The 14,625-nt window shown below is 35.8% G+C and overlaps 1 protein-coding gene and 1 non-coding gene across 2 annotated transcripts; one reads left to right on the top strand and one right to left on the bottom strand.

Moving 5' to 3' along the window:
* Nucleotides 1–1,139: 1,139 nt before the first annotated feature.
* Nucleotides 1,140–1,265, bottom strand: LOC136146208 (U6atac minor spliceosomal RNA). The gene has a single exon (XR_010658936.1). It is a non-coding gene; the product is annotated as a U6atac minor spliceosomal RNA (small nuclear RNA).
* A 6,974-nt stretch (nucleotides 1,266–8,239) lies between these two features.
* On the top strand, nucleotides 8,240–12,757 carry IL2 (interleukin 2). The gene is made up of 4 exons (XM_065904584.1): nucleotides 8,240–8,386; nucleotides 8,479–8,541; nucleotides 11,286–11,453; nucleotides 12,647–12,757. The coding sequence occupies exons 1-4, from the start codon at nucleotides 8,240–8,242 to the stop codon at nucleotides 12,755–12,757; spliced, it is 489 nt and encodes a 162-aa protein (XP_065760656.1).
* The last annotated feature ends 1,868 nt before the right edge of the window (nucleotides 12,758–14,625 follow it).

Genomic DNA, 14,625 nt, shown 5'->3' with positions numbered 1-14,625 from the left:
CCTTTGGTCCCCATATCTCCTTCACTTTTTAAATACTTTTAACCACTGGCAATCATTTATTCTGCAGGCAGCCCAATTCCTACAATTACTTCTAATTTATCCTGCTCTTGAAAACATAACAAAGTTGGCTGGAACTCGGTCTAAAAAAAGCAAGAGCATAGAGCAGAAATGTTAAAAACTTGGCATACGAGCTGTTATTCCATATCCCAGAGTCCACTGCAGATTGAATATACTTCAGTGCACTTCATATACCCATGTGCACTTCATTGAGGACAGAAATATTCTCAAAACAGCACTCTAAGCAGACACTGTTAATAATTTAGTACATCGGAGGACTTTTTAAAGCTAACGTTCAGAGTTTTGGTTGTTTCAGAGGAATGAGATTGTTCTTCGACTCAGGATAGGTCAATTTTGATGGCAAAGGGCAGCAGAATATGCCACCCCAAAATATGCTTCTTTGGCTGTAAGAATTATTTCTAGTTGATTATTTTGAGAAACTGCAGACACAGGAACATTTCTGAAAACAGAGTAAAAGTTACCCTTTTATAAGAGAAATCTGTACTTAAGAGGAAATTTACTTTTCAGAGGGGTCTGTGCCAGGAAGAAAGCAATTACCAAAGATAATTTTTTTTTTTTTTTTAACTTTTCCAATAATATTCATTTGGACAGCCACAATTAATATTAAATCAAGCAAGAAGTAGGCTATGTTGAACATATGCTCTAGATGTCAGTATTTAATGTTATTTAAAACTTAATTTTCTTATTTTTTTTAAGGGACATCTTTTTGTATATGTGGGTGCTCAAATGAAAACTGAAGAATGCATTCTTTGACCATAACCAAATTCTCATACAAGAGGGTATTTGCCTCCTCCTCTAAAAGCAGCAACATATTTGCTCATAATCTCCCTCTCCAGGCACCATTTTCCATATCACTAATGAAAATGCTCACAAGCACCAACCCCAAAATTTTGTCTTCAAGGGAAAGGTATAAAGTTTAAAAAGTGGCTCATATTTTAAAAAGTCAGATTCCAGCAACACTAATGCTAAAAATGACATCAATTATATTTCTTAGCATCCACAAAGTATAATATTTTCATGAGTTTTCTATTATGTGCAGATTTATTTTCCTTAAGAAGTAAAAAAAACAGTGGTTAGATGCCACGAAGTAGGTGGCAATGCCTTAACCGTATGCGTGTTGTCAGGCCCGAGAGCCTCTTCCATCCTTGTCAAGGGGAGTGCTAACCTTCTCTCCTTTCATACAACACCCAAAGATAATTTTTTAACTCGAGAGATTTATCTGCATGGCAGAGCAACCTTTGCTTACCAAACACTTCCTCTTCTCACTTTCCCAAGAAACACCTTTCCCCTCTTTGAAGCCCCAGATCCCAAAGCCCCAGACCCCTATCCCGTTCCTTAGCTTAGGATGGTCTCTAAGCCTCAACCATCTGGCTGCCTTTTGAGGCTCAAATCTTCAAATGGCTCCTGTAGGTACATATGTAGGTACTTAAAATTGTTTATTTTTTCTCCTAGCAATCTGTCTTTTATGATGGAGGTGGGGGTACAGTGTGTCTATGTGGGGGGAAGAGTCTCAGCAGAGCACACAGAACTATAAAGGGAAAATGACTGTTCCTCCTCTACAACGGAGATCTCCTTAGATGCGACTGACATATATTATGGGATAGTATCTCCATTATATTTTACCTCTAGTAACCTTATCGAATGAATGATTAAGAATTATTTGGTTTAGTCAAGACTTTTATTTGAGTTTAACCTGAGCAATGCTGGCATGGTAAAAATCACCTATTTCTTTTACAACCTTCATATTAGGCAAATAGGTAAACCAGGATGATATCAAAACAGCTTGCAAAGCAAATGCCATCATTAAACAAAAATATCCGAGAAAACGGAGAGGGAGCAGCGTATCAGAAACAGGTCATGGGATTACTCAGCCATCCAAAGTTATCAGATTAGTGTTGTGTGCTTTCATATGCTATTTTATTGGTCAGTCACACAAAACTCCACTTAGGTCCATACTGTCATTTTAGAAATCAAACAACAGGCTTAGGGAGGAAAAGAAATTTGTTCAAGGTCACACACCCAGTGAGTGATAAAGAGGACCTGGCATTCAGGTCTCCTTGATTCCCAATTCCAAATATGGAACTGAATATTAGTATAACCAGCAATCAGTGTACATTTTGCCATCTCTGCTTTCCCCCTCTTGCTTCACCCCCATGTGATAATATGAAAACTATGTAATTGGTACAGAAATATAGGCTTATGCCACTGATAAGGAGTGCTAAGTTGTTAAGAACTTTTTGAATAAGTATCAAAAGCCTTAAAACTCTTTGATCCAGTAATTCCAATTCTAGGGTTTTATCCTAAAAGGAAAACCAGAAATTTGCACAAATATTTATGTGCAAAATAGTTTAGTGAATTACAGAACTATTCATAATTGTGAACATAATTAATGTAAATTCCAATAATAGAACACAGTCACACAACAGAATTCTATGCAACTATTAAAAATAATATTTTAGAAGAATACTTAATATGTGAGATGTTTATAACACAAGACTAAGAGAAAAGCATGTAAAACCATACCAAGAAAACAGATTGGATGGACATAAATATCGCATGTGATAAAAACAGTTATGTCTACCCAGTAAGATTACAGTTGATTTTTAATTTATTTTCACTTTCTTTGTATCTTCCAAATTTTCTATAATATAAATTATTTTATAACTAGATAATGTTATAATTTTTAAACAAAAAATCAGGCTACAATCATTAAAAAATATACTAGTGTTAAAAACAATACAACAGGCCCCAAATGGAATCACTTATGCTAAGCCCCACATCAGTAAACCAAAACTTAATTACAGTTTTGGTTCTCTCAGAAACTCCAACTGGGAACTGCCTAATCAGCGTTAGTTAGGTAATCTGCTTGATACACTCCTGCAATTTCCTAAAGGAAAGTAACCTTGCAAAAACCAATCCACTTTTTTGTCTAGTATAACTTCCTTGTTTCCATTCCCTTCTTAGCTGTAAAAGTCTTTCATTTTGCACAGCTCCCCAGAGTTCCCTTCTGTCCGCTAGACTGGATGATGCCTGATTCAAATTGACTTTTGCTCAAATAAACTCTAAAAAGTTTTGGCATGCCTCAGTTTATCTTTCAACATTAGGAATCATGGAACAATGGACTGTTAATGATGCATCCAAAGCTTCTGTAGAAGAGGAAAGAACCAATGGTTAGTAGGGAACTTAAACATAAATAATAACTTTATTTTTACAATGATTTTAATGAAGGCATTTACTTCCACAGAGGAGAAAGCTAATATTTATTTATAAGTTGCAAGGCTTAATTCTTAACGTATGAAGAAAATAAAGATCTTCATGAAATACATACAACCAGAAAATTTCTTTCCTTCACAATTTTTTTTTTTGCTGTGAAATGAGATAAATGGATATGAAAGTACTTTTATGAATTTGAAGTGCTTTATAGATCTATTACTATTACCATCAGAAGACTATCATGTTCTACCCCTAGTAATCGTTGTGTTGTCATAGCAGTCGGATATTTACACAAAAAGTAAATTTCCAAAAAAGTTTTGAAGATACTCCCGGTCTCATTACATTTAAGTGTGAGCTGTCTCTTAGTTGACAAATGCAATTGCCTTGTGTGTTATACCTTCATATCAGCCTTGGACACTGCACTCCTAAAAGGACAATGCAGCTTAAACCCACACTGGACACAATCATTTTCTTACTTTAAACATGGGAGAAGTGTTAGGAAACATCAAATACTCTAGTGTTTTTAAAAGACCCCAGAAAGAGATTAAAAGACATGCGCAAATTCATGAACTCATATAGCTACTATATGAATTCAGCTGCTCTAAATTCTTAGAAATCCCAAAGCTGCTTAGACAAGGTGTTGCTTAAGTGAAGCTGGATGATGGATGATGCCTCACTTGACTTATCAGCTATCACTGAGAGAATAAGTGAAATGAAAAATGGGCACAGTTTAATCCAGCTTTTTCTATGCAGTATCATGGACCTAGAATTTGGCATCATTGTTTAACATGGGAAATACATGAAATTAGAGACAAGGAAGCCTTGACTTTTGCTCTAACTTCACCACTAATTTAGGAATGTGGTCTTGGGCAAGTCAACCTCTACAAATGTCAAATTTCTTATCAGCAGAATGTGACTCAATAAAATAATCAATTTGAATATACTTCGCAAAAATAAAAGTATCAAAGAAATAATTCTTCCAAAAGGTTGTGAACATCATTAAAATTTACCACTCGGAACACCCCATGCAAATAAGACTTAATTGTGACTCACAGACATATTTACAGAAGCAGTATCACATTTTGGAGGATCACAGGTCGAGTAAAGACAAAGAATGGTCACATCCTATGCCTGAGGAAATCTGGATTTTCATACGAAACAGAGTTCCTAGCAAAAATCTCTCTAGGTGGTATGGAGCTTATCTAACAGTATATTCTAACTTTAAAGGGAGAGAACTACATCTTGAAAAGTCAAGAGACCTTTAGAGAAACCAACAAGGCATACATTAATACAGGCATCAAGTTCCAGACCAAATTAAAGTTTTGCAAAGCTGTGAAAAAGGCTCAGAAAGAAGAAATTCTTGCATGAGACAGAGTTCTTGAAAGTCATGGCTGGACAATTATGCAACTGACTGACCAACTTCTTTGGGAGACAGCTTTAGGGACTTGGGCTATTCCTGACTCTGAGACAGACTCACAAACAACACCAAGCAACTAAAATAGCTGCTTATTGATAGTAAAATTTATTTTCACAGGGGAAATAGGGAGTGTGACATGTGGTAGTTAACAGTCTACTACTGATTCTATTACTGCTATAGCCAGAGAAACCAGCTGATGTGTCAGACATGTTAAAAAGTGAAAGTCTGCCACAGTGTATGTTTGCTGTAGCTTTCTCCCCAAGCTTCTATAATGATGCTTGTTACACAATAATAAGGACAAGGTAGGGGCTTAGGAATTCAATTTTCTACAGGGTCCTATCAATTCAGCCATACACTGACCTATTCTCTAATGGAAATAGCTGGAGAAATACAAATATCAAGACTCTGAGAACATCAAAGGCCTTGCTGGAAAAGCCCCCACACAGAAAAATGTGTGGGTGTCAATCCTTCCACTCTGGAAGGGTAAAAGCCTGAGTAGATGATGCTGGAGGAGACACTCAGTCTTTAAAGAAATGAAACAAGTATAATAGTTGACACACAGATTACCAAATAGCCTTTCCCTTAGAACTAATGCTAAATTTGTGGTTTTGATTTGAAAGGTAGAGAGAGACATTATGCAGTTTTTAGTGGAAAAAAAAAAAATAAGGAAAAGAGCATGATCATTTGTCTCTAATCTTTTCTAAAAGAAAAAGTTATTTGCCTCTAATCTGACATTTTCTTTACTTCTTTTTCCTCCTTAGGAACTGTAATGCTTGTTTTTAAATTTTAGGAAGATGTTTCATATTCTTCAGAATATTGTCTAATGTGTAGCTAAAAAGTACTGAACCATTTTTCTCTGTTCTTTTTAAGTACAATTGTGTTCCTTAGAACATGTAACCTGGACTTCCCTGGTGGTCCAGTGGTTAAGACTCTGCACGTCCACTAAGGGAGGCACTGGTTTATTCCATAATCAGGGAACTAAGATGCCACATGCCCTGTGGTGTGACCAAAGGAAAAAAAAAGTAAAAATTATGCTCACCCTGCCTACCCACCCTCAACTTAACCTTAAATTTACATATTTACATTTTAATCGTGTTGTCAAAATTCATTTTAAAGTCACGTTGCTTCTTCAAAATTGTTTATATCCACCTTTCTCAAGGCAGTAATCATCTCTTATCTGGGATTACACTTGTCTACCTATGACTTTTCTACTACACATGTTTCTTTGAGAAAGAATATAAATGATAAGAGTGTGGACTCTGGAGTAAGAATATTCTGATTTCAAATCCTTGTTCTGTCTTAAACTGGAAGTAAGGGCTAAATAACTTAGAACAAATTATTTAACTTCTTTGATGTTCAACTTTCTAATCTACAGAATGGTACCATCACTTCACAGGTAAGGCTTAAACTAAATCATGTATCTGTGCATACTTTTTTTCTTTCTATATATCTGACAGTAACATAAGAATTAGAGAAATATGTTTACAGAATAGACAAAAATAAATAATGTAGTAAAAATGGGGAAGTTTTAGGAAAAGGCTTAAAAACTATTTCCTCAATTTTTCCCAGTTTAAATTAGAAGTATATATCTACACCATCATTCAGGCAGTTAGTGCATTGTATTGAGAGCAAATGAACATAATCCTAAGTATCCTACCTGATCTAATGACTAAAAAATGTTGATCTGGTATTATTTTATAACTATTATTGTTACATCCAGTGTCACAGGTGCTTTAGAGGCTAAATCTAAATTTATTAAAGAGTGAAAACATAAAAACTAGAAACTTATGGATTGGTTTATACATGGCACTCTTTGAACGCTTTCATGTTTAGTCACGTCTGACTCTTTGTGACCCCATGGAGTGTACCCCGCCAGGCTCCTCTGTCCATGGAATTTTTCAGGCAAGAATACTGGAGTGGGTTGACATTTCTTGCTCCTGGGGGTCTTCTTGACCCATGTATTGAACCTGCATCTCCTACACTGAAGATGGATTCTTCACCGCTGAACCATCAGAGAAGCCCTTATACACGGCACATACTAAGTCTACTATAAAACTAGCATCAATACCCTTGAATGTAAACTCAGTGAGTGTTTGTTAATCACAAGTTTTTTTGTAGTACTTTATTTTTTCATAAAGGTGCTCCAAGAATTGTAATAAATACCCCCTCTTAGTAACTTTAATTGCTAGAGTTCTGGCGTCTGTATTGTAAGTTATGTTGGAGTAACTGAGCCCAAATATCCCTACTCTGAGAATTGCTCTCAATCCACAAGACACACACACATACACACATAACACATTTTATGGCTCATCATGGCCTTCTGGACTGCTTATTACCCTGCCTTTCTCACTCCCACCCACAATAATTAGGCCAGTACTGGTACACCTCAAGCTAGCCATATTATCTTTCTCCTAAAGAATAAATAAATGGTATCCATAAATTCCAGTTACTAAGCTTCCTATAAACAAGCCTGGGGATTCCTATTGTTATGCTCATTTTCTTCCTTATATTTAAAGAGATACAAGTAATCTGTTCAACAGATAGAAAGAAATAAAATGGGTATGAAGAGGGAGAAAGACTAATATAGCTCAGATGGCCCCTGAGAGACTGAGAGGAAGAAAAAGCATCCTTGATTCTGGCAACATTCCAGCTCTCATTATATTCCCTTAATGCCCATAAAAAATAATAAAGGGGCAAAAACAAATTTGTAAAAAAAAATGACTAATCCCTTCCCCCTTTACACAAACCTAGCAGCAGTAGTACTCTTGTATGCAAATCCTTTTCTGAGTGTTTGTTAAACACCACATTATTAAAAAAAAGTACAACAGACATTAAGAGATGTAAACAGATGCAAGAAACACATTAAAATTAAAATAGCATAAAACAGTGCCCCAAACTCAGTGAGTGTTTTATGTATTCTAATTTTAATACCTCTCTAGCTGATTGTGTAAGAAGTAATCTATCACGTTGTATGCATTAGCTCAGTCATCGTGGAGATAAAAAGGTAAAGCCATTCTGGAACAGGAAACCAATATTCTTCCTGTTTAATCAACAAATCTAAAAATTTATTCTTTTCAACTATTTACTCTTGTTCCTGTCCACCACAACCTGGTGCTCCACATGTTCCGCACAGTTTTATGACAAAGAGAAATTTTTCATGAGCCATTTTTGTATCCCCACCCCCTTAAAGAAAGAGGGAGGAAAAACTGTTTCATACAGAAGGCGTTAGTTGTATGAATTAGAACTGCCACCTAAGTGTGGGCTAATGTAACCAAGAGGGATTTCACCTACATCCATTCAGTCAGTTTATGGGGGTTTAAAGAAATTCCAAAGAGTCATCAGAAGAGGAAAAATAAAGGTAATGCTTTTTGCCACACAGGTAGAATCTTTGAAAGTATGTGTAATATGTAAAACATTTTGACACCCCCATCATATTTTTCCAGAATTAAAAGTATAAATTGCTTCTCTTGTTCTAGAGCTTCCTATCTGCCTCTCTAATCACTACTCACAGTAACCTCAACTCCTGCCACAATGTACAAGATACAACTCTTGTCTTGCATTGCACTAACACTTGCACTCGTTGCAAACGGTGCACCTACTTCAAGCTCTACGGGGAACACAATGAAAGAAGTGAAGTCATTGCTGCTGGATTTACAGTTGCTTTTGGAGAAAGTTAAAGTAAGTTTATTCTCTTTCTTACTCAAATAATTACATTTAATTTTTCTACCTGGAGTCTGTTTTTGAAATAACAATCTGTTATGCTTTCTCAGAATCCCGAGAACCTCAAGCTCTCCAAGATGCATACATTTAACTTTTTCGTGCCCAAGGTTAACGTAAGTACAACTTTCTATGTTCAATTTAATTTTAATAAAACTGAAAGTAATGTGAAAATTTACACACTAACTGGATTAATAGCACATCATCTGAGGAAAAGAAATAGTAACTTCAGTATCTTTTTAAAAAGAATCTCAAGTTTGATAATGGGCTTCTGAAAAATGGCTTTGCAGTTTTAAAAAAATATATACTTACGTATATTTTGGGGTAAAGGAAATGGGAAAAAAGGAATAACATTCTCACTTTATTGCTGGGATAATTTTTAAAAAGATTGTGCTGACTTACTGTTTTATTTAAAAATATAAAACTCTGGAGATACTTGAGCATATCACTTTACCATTCAAATTAGCTAAGCTGATTTCAGAGGGCCCATCTGAAAAAATCCTTTATTGTTTTAGGAAGGATTCTTAAGGATCTTCCTTCAAGAGGCAGTATAGCACTAATGCATAGCACAGATCCTAGGGCAGATTATTTAACCTGAAATCTCAGCTCTGCCATGTCCAAGCTTTTGTAACCTTGAGCAAGTTACCTATTCTCTTTGTGACACAGTCTCTTATGTGAATGATAATTGTATATACTTCATACAGTTTTGTGAGAATTAATGAATAAATGTAAAGTACTCAGAATAGTGCCTGGCATATGGGAAATGCCATATAAGAACTAACTATTAGAAGTAATAATAAAGACAAAATTCTTCCTGGAGAGTATAGAGTAAAAATTGCGACTTTTATGACATCTTTTATGTCAATAAACCTAGAGACTTCTGATGCTATATGACTTATATTCCAAGACTAAAGGTTCCATTTGGTTGTCTGGGGTTCAGACAGTTAGATAAGCATCATCCACGCTCCGAGAGATATACTAGGTGTGTCAAGTTTCCTAGTTGTTAGGCCAGTCAGAAGGTAATGGGCAAAACTCTAATCCTAGAAAGAGCTTGTCCTCAGGTGAATAGCCCATAAGAGAATGGTGTTTTAACGGTCATGGATGCATTTCCACTGATCACCCTCTTACAGTTTTGAGGAAATTAGATATCAAACTACCCTTTGAGATTTCCCCGATGGCTCAGAAGGTAAAGGATCTGCCTGCAATGCAGCAGGAGATTTAGGTTCACTCCCTGGGTCAGGAAGATCCCTAGGGTCTCAATCAGAGTTAGGGTTAGGGCTAGGCATGGCAACCCACTCCAGTTATTCTTGCCTGGAGAATCCCATGGACACTGGGGCCTGACGGGCCAAGGTCCATGGGGTCGCAGAGAGACATGGCTGAGCGACTAACACTTTCACTTTCTTCACGCTTTTTTCAAACTACCCTTTTAAAAGATGAAAAGGAAATAACTTAGAGATGCTCCTCCAACTTAATCAGAGTCACATAACTCTTATTTCCAGTAACATAAAGACACTAGACTTTTTTGAGGGAAAGAGCTCCAAGTTCATGTCAAAAACTTAAGCCTTAAACTTGTTAATTTATAGTAGCCAAGTTGAAAGGGCATTAGATGAAAATGTCGTAAGATGTATGTGGTGTATTCCTACCTCTCTCTCTCTAAAAGTGAGATAACAAAAGATTATGTGCAGGGTGGTAGAATTCTTTGAAATTTAACAGTTTTTAAATGACAACACAAAATCTACTTGAAACTAAAAGTAATGTGATAAACTCCATTCATTTGTCCATTTTACAATTATTCAATGTTTGCAAAAGAATTTAGAGAGGTACAAAAACATTTAATTCAAAGGCTGTTATGATAATGCTATAAAGAAAAAGAACTGACATCTAATTCTGACTCCACCTAGTCAGTATTCTTGCCTGGATAATCCCACGGCAGAGGAGCCTGGTGGGCTATGGTCCATAGGGTCGCAAAGAGTCAGACGCAACTGAGCATACACCCACATACACACCAAATTCTGAGATTTAGTTTCCTTATTTGTAACATGGTGATAACACAGTGTATTACATATGTCAAAAGGTGGCTGTGAGACATAAATGGACTTATTCAGGACAAAACACTTTGAAATTATAATATACCATAGAAATAAGAAATATTATCATTATATATGAGTATGTATATGTGTGTGCTTGTGTGTATACATGTCTAAATCAGGGAGCCTATCCAAAAATCCTTCAAATACTGTAAGCTTTTATTTGATTGAGACTTTATGTTTAACAATGCATCTTACTATACTTATTATAGAAAAGTAAAAAATTAAGATGCAATTTTATGGACCTTGCTATATTAAGCTATTACTAAGTAATTAAAATTAACTAATCTATAAAATGTTGCAATTGTGACAGATTGCATTCAAGAGCTCCCTCTGTCCCTAACATTCTATGATTCATAACTCTTACATTATTAAATATTAGAATCATAGAATGTGAACCTACACTTCCACATTATGACTACTCTTGGCTCTAATAATTTCTCTGCAGACTGGAAAAGAATTCAACCTATATTGGTAATTTGCATTTGGGTGCAGAAATGTTGCCTTTTTTGCAAAGCCAAATTAAGCTGAAATTAACGCCTCATTATTTGTTAACTAACAGTTAATGCTAACTATGGGCAGCTAAACTCTAATTTTTCCGTCTTATAATGTAAATTATATTGATCCATCTTTATAGTAATGCTGAGAAACAGAGAGAATTGGTACAAACTATATACTGTCTCTATTAATAAAATACATTTTGATATTAATTTCTGATTCTGACCTTTAGTTAGGGCAAATTCATCTGATAATTACTTTTACTACTACCCCAGGCTACAGAATTGAAACACCTTAACTGTCTACTAGAAGAACTCAAACTTCTAGAGGACGTGCTAAATTTATCTCCAAGCAAAAACCTGAACCCCAAAGAGATCAAGGATTCAATGGACGAGATCAAGGATTTAATGAACAATATCAAGAGAATAGTTTTGGAACTACAGGTAAAATATTACTGTACTTGCTCTGGAAATAAAATAAATGGAAGGGCATTTTAACATTGTATAACATTTGGTATTTGTGAAGTACTCATGCATTTAAAGTCCATTATGAATATAAGTCATTTTTATGTCCGATGACACATTGTGGATCTGGGAAGTGTAAGCTAGAGGGCTTCCATCCACCATCCACTCAGGGATAAGCCCCTACCAACGCATTCTGTCACCCCTCACATCAACACAAAACTGGGATTGGGAGAAGACACTGAAATGAATTTCAAAGAAAGGAGACAGATATCATTATATACAGTAGGTCCTCTACATATGAACCTTTAAGTTGTGGACTTTCAAAGATGTGAAGTTGCATTCACATGTCCAATCACAAAAGTTAGTACACGTGTCTGGCATACACTGTCACTTGCCTGCATCCTCTACAAGTGATTGTGCTTTGTGTACTTTATTGCACAGTGCTGTATAGAGTACAGTAGTAGTGGGTATCTTGTTTCAAGCCCAAGATGTCTAGAAGCAAGTGTGAAAGCAGCAGGATATAGCTGACTGTATTAAGTTGGGTACCTAGGCTAACTCTGTATGACTTACAAACAAAATTCAACTTACAAACCCGCTCTTGGAACAGAACTCATTTGAATGTAGGGGACCTACTATATTTTTTAATTTTTTCAGATCATCTTCCAGAATAGCTAATTCTGATTATCCAAATTACTTTTTAAATGGGGTTTTCCTATCATTTGGTAGAAGAACTAAGAGATTTGTCTAAAAAAAATGGCAACCAGTAAAATGGCCAATGGACCAGATAATTAACTTTTTATTTAGAGGTAATACTCACTTTCAGGACCTTAAGAATTTTAAACGCATAGAAGCATGAAATATACAAGGAACTTGGGTGATGTGAGAGATTCATGGCTCTCTTTCCTCATCCATCTGTCAAAGTACAAAATTCATTAATTAATAGACATCCTAAATAAAAAGCACAAGTTAAATTACAGCTTGTATGTCACTATCTGGATATCATAATATACACTAATTTAGGCACATAATTTTGGTCATTTGAAGAAAATGTGAATGTTAATATGTTTAATATACTTGAAAATAAAGGCCATAACTCTATAAGACTTGAACTGAAAATACTTATATATAAGGTAAACTACTTTGAACTAAAACAAAATTGTTTTCTTTTATAGGAATCTGAAACAAGTTTCAAATGTGAATATGATGCAGCGACAGTAAAGGCTGTAGAATTTCTGAACAAATGGATTATCTTTTGTCAAAGGATCTACTCAACAATGACTTGATAACTAAGTGCTTCTCATTTTAAACGTACCAGGCTATTTATTTAAATATTTAAAATTTATATTTATTTTTTGATATATGTTTTCCTACCTTTTGTAACTATTAGTCTTAAGATGATAAATATGGATCTTTTAAGATTCTTTATGTAAGCCCTACGGGCTCTAAAAAATTCAGTTAAATTATTTATCCTAAAGTATTTATTTTTATATTGAATTTTTAAATATAATGTCTATGCAGGTCATTGACTATAATTATTTAATAAAGTTGATGAATAAAAACAAACTCAGATATTTGTCATTCTGGGGACAGCACAGAATAAGGAAGGTCCTATGATATGGCCACAGGTATATACTATAAAAATTTCCCCAAGCAATTTTGGAAGAGATATTCATGTGGGAGCCTATTCACTAAAGAATGGGAATTACTGAGATATTCTGGGGAGTTATTAGATAATGACCCTGAAGGATCCTGTAATTCTGAAACTCCAATGTGAGTCATCAGTCAGAATGGGGACTTAGCCTGATGAAATATTAGCTTGAGTCCTTTTCCGGAGGACTCAAAGGGATCACAAAGCCTCCTAGCACATCTCCATAGCACTACTGCAGGGAGCACAGTCGACTTGACAGTCTCTAGCTACTGCCATTTGCATTTAAATTACATGGGCAACAGAATACCTTAACTGTCTCATCCCAGGGATCTATCAATTTTACTGCTCTCTGTCCTCATTAGTCTGGAAAGCACTTGATCATCTTACTATTTCAAAGACTACCATGCTGGTCAATGACATTGGGGCTGTTATGTTAACTGGATTTGCTGACAAGTAACAGGTAGGAGTAGTACATGAATAAGGCAAAGTGGGTAGAAGGGCAACAAGTTCAGGGATGTGTCACAAAAATGAGGTTTCTAGGGGTCCAGTAGTATTTTGAACGTTAGGAGTTTCCTTTAAAGTGGAGGACAAGATTCTGTGTCTTGAAAGGCCAACTGCAAAGAAGTACAAAGCTTGGTTGGCCTCTGGAATTTGAAAGTGTGCTCCATACACTATACTGACCCGTTTTTGAAGGGTATTCTATAAGGCTGTCAGTTTTCAGTAAAGCCCCCAGTAAGAAAGGGCTATATTGCAGGTCCAGGCCTCAATTCAAGTTCCTCAGTCACATGAGATATATGACCCAGAAGACCCAGTGGTATTCAAAGTGTTTATGATAGAGGTGTTGTTAAAAGCCTCTAGAAAGTCCCTGAAAGATAATGACCACACAGTTCTATAGTTTTTAGAAAGGCCACACCCTACTCTGCAGATAATTCCCCATTTAAAAGCAAAATCCTGGTAGAGACAAATGTCTGACCACAGGACACCAAATGATTCTGCAACCTGAACTGCCCATTATGAACTAGCTATTAACTGACGGACTGAAACATAACACTGGGCAACACAGCAGCATTTAACCATCAAATGCAAGTGAGTAGGCCTAAAGAGATCCAAGAGGGACGAGTCAACTTAATAAACAGGCAGTTTAGATTCTCACAGTACCTGTTTTAACCCTTCTCCCTTAGCCCACTCCTGTGGCTTCTTGGGGGAGTTCCCTATTACAAGAGAGAAAAGAGCATGGTTCACAAACACATCTGTAACAGATGCTGGTGTCAGCCAGAACGGATGATCCCAGAAGAATAACCCTATTCAACTTGGCTGCCCATTTCATGTTTAAGGAGAAATGGACAGAGGTTTGGATCTAGAATAGACTGACTTGTGGAAAGTGATGAATGAGACTGCCAGTAGACTGGGGATATGAAGAAAAAATGTAAAATTAGTGACAAGAAGTTCTGGAGAAGAGGTATGTAATGGCTCTCTTTGAATGGGCAGAGGATCTGAAGATAT

This window comes from Muntiacus reevesi, chromosome 13 (assembly GCF_963930625.1).
Source record: "Muntiacus reevesi chromosome 13, mMunRee1.1, whole genome shotgun sequence".
NCBI classification, from domain to species: Eukaryota; Metazoa; Chordata; class Mammalia; order Artiodactyla; family Cervidae; genus Muntiacus; species Muntiacus reevesi.
Note: the sequence above shows the minus strand (reverse complement) of the source record. Positions and strands in the feature narration are given on the sequence as shown.